The sequence below is a fragment of the Hypanus sabinus genome, chromosome 2, assembly GCF_030144855.1.
Source record: "Hypanus sabinus isolate sHypSab1 chromosome 2, sHypSab1.hap1, whole genome shotgun sequence".
Classification (NCBI taxonomy): Eukaryota; Metazoa; Chordata; class Chondrichthyes; order Myliobatiformes; family Dasyatidae; genus Hypanus; species Hypanus sabinus.
Window position 1 is genome coordinate 28,785,222 of NC_082707.1, and position 12,348 is coordinate 28,797,569.

The 12,348-nt window shown below is 39.6% G+C and overlaps 1 protein-coding gene across 4 annotated transcripts in view; it reads left to right on the plus strand.

Moving 5' to 3' along the window:
- xrn1 (5'-3' exoribonuclease 1) overlaps nucleotides 1-12,348 on the plus strand; it is a 144,809-nt gene that overhangs the window by 93,515 nt on the left and 38,946 nt on the right. For 3 of the 4 annotated variants that reach the window (XM_059993792.1, XM_059993785.1, XM_059993775.1), the window contains exons 28-34: nucleotides 824-880; nucleotides 4,887-5,019; nucleotides 6,377-6,446; nucleotides 6,729-6,948; nucleotides 7,806-7,937; nucleotides 9,648-9,785; nucleotides 10,555-10,666. In XM_059993792.1, coding sequence (XP_059849775.1) covers nucleotides 824-880; nucleotides 4,887-5,019; nucleotides 6,377-6,446; nucleotides 6,729-6,948; nucleotides 7,806-7,937; nucleotides 9,648-9,785; nucleotides 10,555-10,666 — 862 coding nt within the window. Of the gene's footprint in view, nucleotides 1-823; nucleotides 881-4,867; nucleotides 5,020-6,376; nucleotides 6,447-6,728; nucleotides 6,949-7,805; nucleotides 7,938-9,647; nucleotides 9,786-10,554; nucleotides 10,667-12,348 lie in introns of those variants that run through there. The other variant, XR_009516465.1, reaches the window with a different exon arrangement.

Here is a 12,348-nt window from a genome sequence, read left to right on the forward strand (position 1 = left end):
TTTCTTTAGCTTCCTGAAGAAGTAGAGGTGTTGGTGACATCAACGTGGTCCATTGGTGATGCTCAGATCTAGGTACTAGAGCCTGTCAAGCCTGTTGATGTAGACAGAAGCATATGCACATTCTGAAATCAATGAACAATTCTTTTGTTTTGTTGACATTGGGGAGAAGGTTGTTGTCATGACACCATGTTGCTCAAGTTTGCTGTCTCCTTCCTGTAATCCGACTCAGTTTTTTGAGATGCAGTGGTATCATCTGTAAACTTGTTGATGGAGCTAGAGCAGAATCTGAAAATGTGGAGACCAAAGGAACACTGGAAGTGGTGCAGTAAGGGGAAGAGGATTAATGACTGGTAAATGAGACTGAATAGGTAAGAACAGATACTCTGACAAATGAAGATTCTTCTGCTAATCACTAGTCAGAGTGGAGGCAGGAAGCCTATTACCTTCAGTCTGCTTCTGATGCTCTCAAGGCAAGTGCTTTGGTGCATAGACCACAAAGTAAATATCGCAGGTGACGCTGGTGCGTTCACAGGCTTGTTGCAGGTTACTTCCTGGGGAAAACTTTTTTGCTGTCTCTTCATTGGTGTGCTCATTGCTGCAACTTTTAAATGTATTTATTCTCTAAAATCCTATATAAAATGAATATTCAACCACCTCTTCCAATTTTGCAACAAAAGACAATATTTCAATTTCTTTTTGATTATTTGATTTCATTTAACACCTGTAAGTTTTGAAGGTAAAGCATTGTTCATAGTTATAATATTTTAATTGAAACATTTGCTGAAAGTGTTAGGTTTAACATCAGTGTCATTATTCCTCGTAGCAAAGAAGAAGTAACAAGAAAGTAAGAGTGACTGTGAAACCACATCTGTTGTACAGGGTAAGTTCAATGAGACCATTTCATCAATGTAATATTTTCCGTTCAATATGAAATTTAGCACCAGCTTCACAATGGTACCACTGGAGAGTTTAGGGTCTTGAAATCAGAATCCAGATTCGACTGCTATTTGCTTACTTTGCTAATTGGGGAGTATTTTTTTTTGTCTGCTGTAATAAATAATGTGCTTAATTTGCATGAATATCTGTAGCACTTGTACAGAACAAAGGAAACCCCCTCATTGACTAAAATTTTGCTAGTCATCTGAAAGATAGAATATCTGTCTGGGTCCTACCGCTTGTCTTATTCCTCTACTACCCCCTATCCTCTCCGCGACTCCCAACCCTCCCTCCACTTCTCTTCTCCCCTCCATTCCTCTGATCCCTCATCCTCCCCTCTACCCGCTCTCCCTGAACATCCCAACCCTCCTCTCCTTCCTGAGACCTCCCAGTCTTTACCCTCCTCTGACCAAGGGCCTCACTTTTGTCCCCCTCCGTCCACACCTCAGTGAGTTCCTTGCCCGGCATGACGTTGAACTCTTCTTCGTCGCTTACGTCTCCAAGCCTACTACTTTAACAAGGATTCCCCTCCCTCTATTGATGACCCCCTTCTCCCGTCTTCAACCCTCCTGGACACCCCACCCGGCCTTCTACCTGCACTTGATCTTTTCATCTCCAACTGTCGCCAAGGCATCAACCGTCTCAACTTCACCACTCCTCTCTCCTGTTCCAACCTCACTCCCTCTGAACACACTGCCCTCCACTCTCTCCGCACTAATCCTAACCTCACCATCAAACCCGCAGACAAAGGTGGTGCCTTAGTGGTCTGGCGGACGGACCTCTACCTCATTGAGGCCAAACGGCAGCTCTCTGACACCTCCTCTTACTTACCCCTGGAACAGGACCCCACCAAACAACATCAAACCATTGTCTCCCATACCATTACCACCCTTATCAACTCCGGAGACCTTCCATCCTCAGCCAAAAAACTCTTAATTCCCACACCCTGCACTGCTCGCTTTTACCTCCTCCCCAAGATCCATATTCCTGACTGTCCTGGTTGGCCTATAGTTTCGGCCTGCTTCTGTCCCACCGAACTTGTATCTGCCTACCTCGACTCCATTTTGTCACCCATAGTTCAGACCCTCCCTACCTACATCCGGAATACATCACATGCCCTCCACCTCTTCAATAACTTCCAGTTCCCCGGTCCCAACAGCTTCATTTTCACCATGGATGTCCAATCCTTACACACTTCAATTTCCCATCAAGAAGGCCTCAAAGCCCTCCGCTACTTTCTGGACAATAGACCTCACCAGTTCCCCAACACCACCACACTCCTCCGGTTGGCGGAACTGGTACTCACACTTAATAACTTCTCTTTTGGCTCTTCCCCCTTTCTTCAGACCAAGGGTGTAGCTATGGGCACTCGCATGGGCCCCAGCTATGCCTGCCTCTTCGTGGGTTATGTGGAACGATCTATGCTCCAAATCTATACTGGTACTGCTCCCCAACTTTTCCTTCGATACATTGACGACTACATTGGTGCTGCTTCCTGCACACATGCTGAGCTTGTCAATTTCTTCGACTTTGCCTCTAACTTTCACCCAGCCCTCAAATTCACTTGGTCCATCTCGGACACTTCTCTCCCCTTTCTTGATCTCTCGGTCTCCATCTCTGGAGATAGACTGTCCACCGACATCTTCTATAAACCCACTGACTCCCATAACTACCTTGATTATACCTCTTCCCACCCTGCCAAATGCAAAACTTCTATTCTCTATTCCCAGTTCCTCCGTCTCTGCTGCATCTGCATCCGCTTTCTGTTCCAGGACATCCCAAATGTCCTCTTTCTTTAAGAATCGTAGTTTCCCTTCTGCCGTCATCAGTGATGCCCTCACCTGCATCTCCTCCATTTCCCGCACTTTGGCCCTCACCCCATCCTCCCGTCACGACAACAGGGACCATATTCCGCTTGTCCTCACTTATCACCCCACCAGCCTCTGGATCTAGCATATTATCCTCCACAACTTCCGCCACCTTCAACAAGACCCCACCACTAAGGACATCTTTCCCTCTCTACCCCTCTCTGCTTTTCACAGGGATCATTCCCTCTGTGACTGCCTGGTCCACACGTCCCTCCCCACAGATCTCCCACCTGGCACTTATCCCTGCAAGTGTAAGTGCTACACCTGTCCCTACACCTCCTCTCTTACGACCATTCAAGGCCCCAAACAGCCCTTCCAGGTGAGGCAACACTTCACTTTTGAGTCTGTTGGGGTAATCTATTGCATCCGGTGCTCAAGGTGTGGCCTCCTCTACATCGGCGAGACCTGACGCAGATTGGGGGACTGCTTTGTCGAACACCTACGCTCTGTCCACCACAACAGACAGGACCTCCCAGTTGCCACTCACTTCAACTCTCCTTCACATTCCCATTCGGATATGTCCATACATGGCCTCCTCTACTGCCATGATGAGGACAAACTTCAGTTGGAGGAACAACATCTCATATACCATCTGGGTAGTCTCCAGCCCCTTGGTATGAACATCAAATTCTGCAACTTCCGGTAATTCCCTCCCTCTCCCTTCCCCCATCTCACCATCACTCTGTCTCCTCTTCTAGCTGCCTATCACCTCTCATGACTCTGTTTTCTACTACTATTAATAGTGCTTTCCCCTTAGATTCCCCCTGCTTCCCCTCCCCCACCCCTTGATCTTTCCTCTGACTGGTTTTCCACCCTCCCCCCACCTTTATAGGGCCCCTGCCCCCTCCTTCTTTAGTCCTGATAAAGGGGCTCGACCTGAAACATTGACTGCTTCTTTCAATGGATGCTGCCCGACCTGCTGAGTTCATCCAGCTTATTTGTATGTCTTGATTTGACCACAGCATCTGCAGTGTACTTTGTAAATATCTGTCTGAAGCCAGGTATAAATATAAACATTATTTTCTTGCACTCTGCCTGATAATTTACCCCAAGTTGCATTTTTCACAGCAAATTTCCCATTTTCCAGGTTGAATTGTAAACTAGCGTAAATGCAAATTTGTAGCTTGGTGTTTCTCCTAAATTAAGAGAAACAGAATTGTACAAAAAAAGTGAAGCGCTGGAAACATTTAGCAGGTTAGGTAAGATCTGTGGAATGAGAAACAGTTAACATTTCAGAGGATCTTATTGACAACCCATTAAGAAGTCTAGTGCCATTAAGCAAGGATGGTACAACCAAACTCACTAATATTTCATTCCATCTAACCTCAATCATCCCAAATTTGGAAAGACCCTGAGTGGAATTAAGAACTCAGAATTTAGAGGTTCTGTTTTATGCTTGTGCTGCTTTGTGAGTACTGCAGTGGCCTTTGAATTGTATTCTGTTCTCTTAGAAAGAACAGCTGTATAACAGGAAATAGAAACAGAAAGCAGAATACTGTAAGCCCCTCTTCATCCACTCTTTCCCTCTTCACCTTTATTTTTGTATCCCCAAAGTCATTTTTCCTCCTCATTCTGAGTTTGGCTTGCTGTAGATAAGTCGAGAGATTTGGTACCATTTCATCCAATTCTGTGTTAGGATCTTTAGAGATGGGTTTAATCCAGTCTACACAGTGCCACCAAACAGAAGAGCTCTGTAACATGTAATTGATTTGAAGTTTTGTTGTTTTCTTTTCGTGGGGAGTTAAAGAACTCTGATTCTCTGGATGGGTAGCAACCTACTGAAACTGAGGGATTAATGGAAAGAGGCCCATACACATTTTGCAAGATTACTATACATACAGTAGATTAATAAGATGGTGGATGTTTTAGAAACTAGACAATGACAAAGCACAGATGTTTGTGAGCACGTGAACCTAGGACTAAATTGGAGTCTGATTAGACTTTTGGAGATCTGGAACTTCGATGCATTCATAAATAAAATGTGCTGAATCTGCTTTTCCTTTTATCAGTTAAACTGAATTTTAAACACGTGAGTACTTTCAAGATCTTTTTTTCTTTCTAAGTTTTTATTTCCCTACACAGCCCCTGGAGCAACAACATGGTATAGTCCCAGACAAAGATGCAGAGTACCTTTTATTTGATCGTGTTGTGAATGTGAGGGAGGACTTCTCTGTTCCTGTTGGTCTTCGAGGAACTATCATAGGAATGAAAGGAGGTGAAGTTTTAAAGAGCATAATATTTAGAGAAGGTTAAGTGCCATGAATTTGGATAGCAAGGACTCAAGATTTTGACCTTCATAAAGGTCAACAAGAAGTACTTAATTATACTTTTTGAAATGGTCTGTTCAGCTTGATTTTGGTCATTTCGCAATCTGTTTGCTTCACTCTGGCCTGCTTTTTATGGGAGGTCTGTGTCTTTCTCTCAATGGTTGGGATCAAATAAGTTTCTAAGATCACCCATTTTTTTTAATGGGGACTATATTGTTATAAATATTTTTAAAATTCAGAATAATTTTCATGCATGCTTAATTTGAGTGTCCCTATTTTCAAGCTTTTAAATTTTGTAGTTAGTAAGTAGCTTTTACAAGGTCTTTGGAGCTTTTTGGCAGAGGTGAATACAGAATCCATGTAACCCAGCAACTGGGATTTTCATATGTTATTTATTTGTCATTGTTTTTGTGTATGGTTACTTTGTACTTTGTTCCTATTTCTTAGATCCATCAGCTCTTTGATATTCTTGGTCTTAAGATATCATGACTGGCTAAGTGTGTATTATTTCTAAATTAGTGGTAAACAAACCTATTCAAAACTTACTGAATTTTTAACATGGTGTGTCATTATTCTATGCAAGCATCCTTATATCTCAATTTAATTTCCCATTAATAAACTCTTGTTCTTCTCATCTATCTCCACCCGATATCAACATTATTTAAATCTGTCATGTTCCTGCATTATGCCCACTTGGTGAAAATGTTGTTTCCCTCCCTGACTTTAGCAAACTTGCCCTTCAAATTCTTCATCAAGCTTACTTTGCCTGAACATACATATTTTATGTTTTTTTTTTCATGTAGATTAATGTGTTGATGGTGCCAGACACAGTTTAGGGCCATGTTTCATCCCTAAAGTAAAGTCAATTTGGAAGAATGATTCAGGTTCAGACTTGGTATAATAACACAATAATGTTCACTCAAAATCCCATTTATTTTGAGAATCTTATGTCATATTACCTGCCCTTTAATTTTTAGTCAGTGTATTCATTAAATCAGTTTTAAATTTAGCAAAATAAATAGTAGGAGTAGTAGGAATGTTGATATTAAAAGTTTAACTCAATAGGTCTTTTTAAAAAAAAAACATTTCTGCAACCTTCCCACCATATCCCAACATTGCTATAACTTTTTTGTGGCCTTCTGGAAGCACTATCTTGAACAATTTATATTTGCAATAGTCTTTATTTTGGATTGGAACAGTAAATCTTCTGATTTTCTGATTTGTCAAAGTGAAACCAAACTGCAATTTTGCTGTTATTGAGGACTTTCTGCTTTTCAATGATATGTACTTGTCTTCTTTGTATAGCTGAGCGAGAATCTGATGAATTTTATGAAGTATTATTTGATGAAGAATTTCCAAGTGGACTTAGTCTAAGGTTTGTTTATATTTACAGGGTTCTTTGAATTTACTTAATTCACTGTTCAAGTCAATTACATCCACATCTTGTATTTTCATTGATAGGCTTTGCTAACCAAAGGACTGTCCCTTTAACTGAAGTAAAATAAAATTGGTTGTGCTGTATGGAAAGGTCATTTAGCCTGGGATAACTTATCTTTGTGGGATTTGAATAATGCTACATTAATGCATTTAATTTCCAAGAATATGAGTACTCTAAAACTGGAGTTTCAGCAACTAATGATGCTACAATTGTTTTTAGATGTTCTTCTGGCCGAGGTTATAGGCTTCCAAAGGGTGCCTTAATCAACCTCAGTCATGGTAATCGCTTGGAGTTTGGAAGCCAGAAAGCAGCAATGTTGTTGAAACCACAGCCAGCGGCAGTATCTCAACATGCTATGTCTCCTTCTTCGCAGTCTGCTCACAAAGTACCAACAGGAGGCTTGAACCACTCCCCTCGATCCCTATTTGTACCTACGCAGGTATGGATATTTAATTTAATTTTGCAAACACAAATTTATATTGGAAATTTGAAAAAGACACAAAATGCTGATAGGAAACAATAAACCAGTCAGAATCTGAAGAGAGAATGGCTGTTATTATCACAAATGCTGTTTTACCTGTTTGAGTATTTCCTGCTTTTTTAAACTAATATAACTGTTTTTCTAGATATTCAAATTCAAGTTTATCATCAATCATCCATACACATGTATACTGCCAAATGAAACAACGTTCCTCTGAACCAAGATGTACAAGCAACATAGTACATGCAACAGACACACAACACATAAAATAATATTACCCCCAGTAAATTAACAAATAATAAGGTTCATTCAGAACACAAGTAATAGTATAACACTACTGGCTCTTCATAAGTGATGAGAAATGGGTGGTGGCAGGGAGGTCAGCAGTCTCACATACTGGGAAAAGCTGCTTCCCATCCTAACAGTTCATGTCCTAATGCCGTGGTACATTCTTCCTGATGATAGGCAGTCAGAAATTGTTGGATGGATGGGAGGGATCATTGACAATGCTCAGCATAGGTGTTTCCAAAAAGAAATTCACAAGGGTGTTTGGATGTTTCTCAATGGCAGCAAATCTGCAGTTTTATTAATATATTCTTGAATTTCATAGATCCAGCATGATGTGAGATTTTTATTGTGTTTCTCTTAAACCTATTTTCTGCTTGGTTTTCTGAAATACTTTGAGATTGAACGGACTGGTTTGCTATTCTCTGGATCATAATGTGTCTGGCTCACTTCAGAATCTGCACATTGTAACTTTGTCTAAATTAACTTGAACCAAAAAGTTAATTTTATCTCTGCATTTTAACATTTAGCAGCTTAATGGAAGACAACCATCTCTCAGGGCAGAAAATAGGAGCAATCAAATCAACCATCAGAAAGTGGATGGACTGTCTGGCTTTCAAAGGAATGATGATCTTGAACACAAAGGGGCATCTACTAAAGCGGTAGGACGGATGTTCATTTATTAATTTTTTTTTATTAGAAGTGAATATCTTCATTAAATATAGTGAATATTATGTTCTTATTGTATCTCATCCTGTTCCTGCAGACATTCAAAAACCAAATATTTAACTGTTCTCTTACTCTAGTTTGCATAATTACATCATAAACAGCTAGTCCAGCCACATACAATTTTACCAATGTAGAGTCTGGGCTGAATTGCAGTATAATACACTGGATAATGATAGAATTTTCCTTTGATTCATGTTTGCAGAATTTTAACTAACTTTTTATATAATCATTGAATTCCAAACATACTATCAATAAAACATATTGAAACATCATGTTTCCCATTCATTTATTACATAAACTCAGTAAACTCTGAAATTCTCAATCGGTTATCTTATTGCCAGGGTTATTGTCTACATCAGCCTTTTCCAAGTGCTGTATGACTGTTTCTCAGAGAAGGATAATAGAAATTGTTGCAATGTGTGATGTGAAGGCCTCCATTATTAGATATATTGACACACAGTTACCTTGTTTATCCCTCTGGGTGCATTCACAGGATTGAGAGTGCTGACGCTGCTAAAACGTACCATTATAACATTGTACTGTATTTGGAGAGGACTGTTACTGGCAGTGCAGCTATACTGGCAAAAAGCCCAATCTGATTCTCACTGTTGCTTCTAGTGTTACAGGAGCCTTTCGCAAATCTTCCCCTCTGTTTGTGCTCTTAGAGCATGAAATCTTGGTTTGGAGAGGGTGAGCAGTGCAACCATTCATTGCTGAGGTATGGGGCTGAGATGTGCATCCTGGCCAGTAAGATTTCTTGGTAGTGATGAGTTGAATGGCCAGCAACCATTCCCCACACCCCCACCTCCACCCCACTGAGCTTAAAACCATGAGTAGCCTTTAGGCTTGGAAGATAATATCTCCTATCACTTTGAGTAGGAGATGATGAAAAAGACTGGAAGCTGGACCATCTGTTAACATGTGGGCTACACATTGCCAGCCCCAGAAATGGAAGACATTCAATGTTTGGACCTGTGTTCCTCCTTGAGTTCCCCATGAAAGCAATAAACTATGACACGGCTTCCCAGCAGGTCCAGTGCCAACCATCCCAAAACCAAGTCCAAGACAAAGCAGAACAATGTAGGAATTTCAGCAAGTCTCAGCGCAGCACTACAAAACAGTGAAAGGCACAAAGGTTCATGCCCTGTTCCTGATCCAGCCAAACTGAATTATTCTTTACAAACTCTGATGGTTACTTAGAATTACCAAGGGTGCTATAATGTGTGTAGAACTAAGTAGTATAGTTTCTGCTCTCCATTTTGATTTTCTTTGTCCTATATCTTGCAAGTGTGCAAGTGAACTTTGAATGTCATCTTGTACGCAAAACGGTAAAGAAAGATGATTGAAAGGGAAAGTTCATTTTAAAGCAACAACCAGTCTGCCAAAGGAATTTAGCCTGCTGAGTTCTTACAGCAGATTGTGTGTCGCTTCAGATTCCAGCATTTGCAGTCTCGTGTCTACAAAGTACGTATTTCAGCATTTAACCCTATTTACTCATGGAACACGATGAGGAGATTAAACATTTTTATAAGTGTTTCAAAAACTGTTGAATATAAAATTAAATATCAAAATTAACATAAGTTTATATTCATTTGAATACAAACTTTGACTTGAGCTGAACTACATATGTATTCATGTCATAGGATCAACTGAAACTGGATGAGTTTTCCAATGTATGGCAATCCTTACAAAGTAATTTTGGAATTTCACCCGTCCCTGCACAAAGCAATTCTCATAATGCAGAACTAGCCAGCAAACCTTCTCCCAGTTGGCAAGAAAAGGTAAGCAGGATCATTGAAATTTTACAGCACACAAGGATGCTTTTTAACCAATTACACTTTCATGTATAATCTTAATATCATTTTCAAACTTGAAAAGTTTGACATTTTTTACATTGACATTTGACATTTTCATTGCATAGCACAATGCTTCACAACACCAGCAATTGGGTTCAATTTCTGTCACTGTCTTTAAGGAGTGTGTACATTCTCCCTGTGACTACGTGGGTTTCTTCTGGGTGCTCATGTTTCCTCTCACATTCCAAAGACGTACAAGCTTGGAATCAAATTAGTAAATTGTGAGTTATACTTTGTTGGCGCCAGAAGCATGGCAACACTTGAGGGCTGTCCCCAGCAGATCCTTAAACTTTGTTGGTCATTGAAGCAAGCAATGTATTTTACTGCATATTCAGTTTTTCAAAGTATGTGTGACAATAAAGCTAATCTCTTTAATCATATTTTCAATGAAGTATAAAAGAATTTAAAGTAGTCCAAATAAGTCTTTTCCCCCTATATTTGGGTATGCTAGTGAAAGGATGACTTTTGCTTTCATTTTCCCTGCATTTTTAATAGCTTCTTAGGATGTGTTGGGAAAAGTAATTGCTCAGATCATAAAACTCGTTTTGGACACATTAAAATTTCACATCAGCTATTTTACTGGTGACTATCAGAAGGTCCTCTCATTAGTGACCGAATCCTTCCAGAAGAATGTGACGTAATGTGTTGTGATTTGGGAACACTTTATGTCATTTACTCTTTTCTGCCTTCTCAGCCCGTGTCCCAAAATCCCTCAACTACAGAAACTAGTGTGCAGCCTTTTAAAACAGATGGACAACAAAAGCAGAAATGGGTACCAGGAGATCAAGTGGCACGAAACAGAAGAGGTAATGACTGGCATGGAATCAATCAAACTTTGTCATATTATTCGCTAAATAAAATCATTTAGTGTTTCAAAGATGCCTGAAATTTTTGTCCCTCACAACTATATTGGAATTTCTTTAGTTTTAAACAGTGTTGTAAACATAGTTATATCTATCAAATGTTATTTTATTAAGCACTTGGATCCAAACAAGTGCGATGCACAAACGGTTCTGCAGATGCTGGAAATCCAAAGTAACACATACAAAATGCTGGAGGAACTCAACAGGTTGGGCAGCATCTACAGAGAGGAATAAGCAGTCCACATTTCAGTATGAGACCCTTCATCAGAGAAGAGATTGCAGAGGGGGCCAGTGCGAGTGTGATGTGACTATTTTTTCCCTCAAAAAGTTTACCTATTGCAGTAAGGATCACAAAGAACCTACTGTCAGAAAGCAATAGAATATGGAACTTCTTTCTGCTTTCTTTAGATTGTTTAGGTATGCTAATCTCTAAATGGACTTGCCCTGTTATGTGGTGAACCAGCAGAACGCTGTTGACTAATGGCCCCTCCTTTCTGTTATAAATGTTCGATAACTCAATGAAAAACATTCAGTTCTGAATAACCATATTTTGGCAAAAAGCTGATTATTGCGAATTTATCATAGACTTGGGGGAACAGAATGAAATGTAGAATTTAACATCTATCCCTGCACTACTTTTAGGTTTGGTATTTTTTTGTGAATCTTTTGACCTTCAAATTTTAATCATTGCTTTGCTTTATGAATTATATTCCTTGTTTTTTACAAATGTAATTAATATTAAGAAAATAGAACTTACAGGGAAAAATCAGTAGATCAGGTAAAATTAGTGGAAGGAGCTTCAGGATTTTCATCTGAACGCAGATATTCATAACTGTTTCTGATTGAATGCCAATGTGAACCATTTGAAGGCAAACTTTTAAAAAAGGAACTTAAATTTCAATAAGTTAAATTTTCAGTTCTTCGACCCAGTGTTTTATTTCTTTTCTATAGAATCATGTTATGATACACACAGCCATAACAATGCCATAATAAATAAAATTGTCTTGCAAAGTACTGAATCACATCCAGAAAATAGGTTAACAATTTTTATTGTGGATGGTTGGAAGGCTTTGTGTTGATGCCGATTTATTTAAGGATGTGTGTGTCACATGCTGAAGGATATCCAACCAGATCTATCCTGTGTTTACATAGTTGGTTGTTATTGGTGATCAGAGGATACTGAAGTTAGAGGAACTTGGTAATGGTAGCTTTGTTGAAACACAGATTTGGGTGTTCATGATCAATGAACACTCCCTTTTTGACCTTGTAAAGGAAGGAAGGTCATTAAAGCAGATAATTTGATGACACATAGGACAATGAGGTCTTGAGCTTAGAATGATTGACAACCATAATAATCCTTCTCCCTGTGAGGTAATGAGGTATCTTCCTCTAGATGCTTAATAACTTTATTTATACCAGTGCTCATTAATATTACTTTAAAGTCAAGGACAGTCACTTTCACTTTATCTCTGGCATTCAGTTCTTGGTTCCTTGTTTGGATCAAGTGTAATGAAGTCTAGAGTTGAGAGGTCCTAGTAAAAGTCAAACCAAACATTAGTAAGCAGCTGACACTTTCCATCAGCTAAGTAATGATTGAGGGTGGACTGAGAAATAATGAGCTGGGT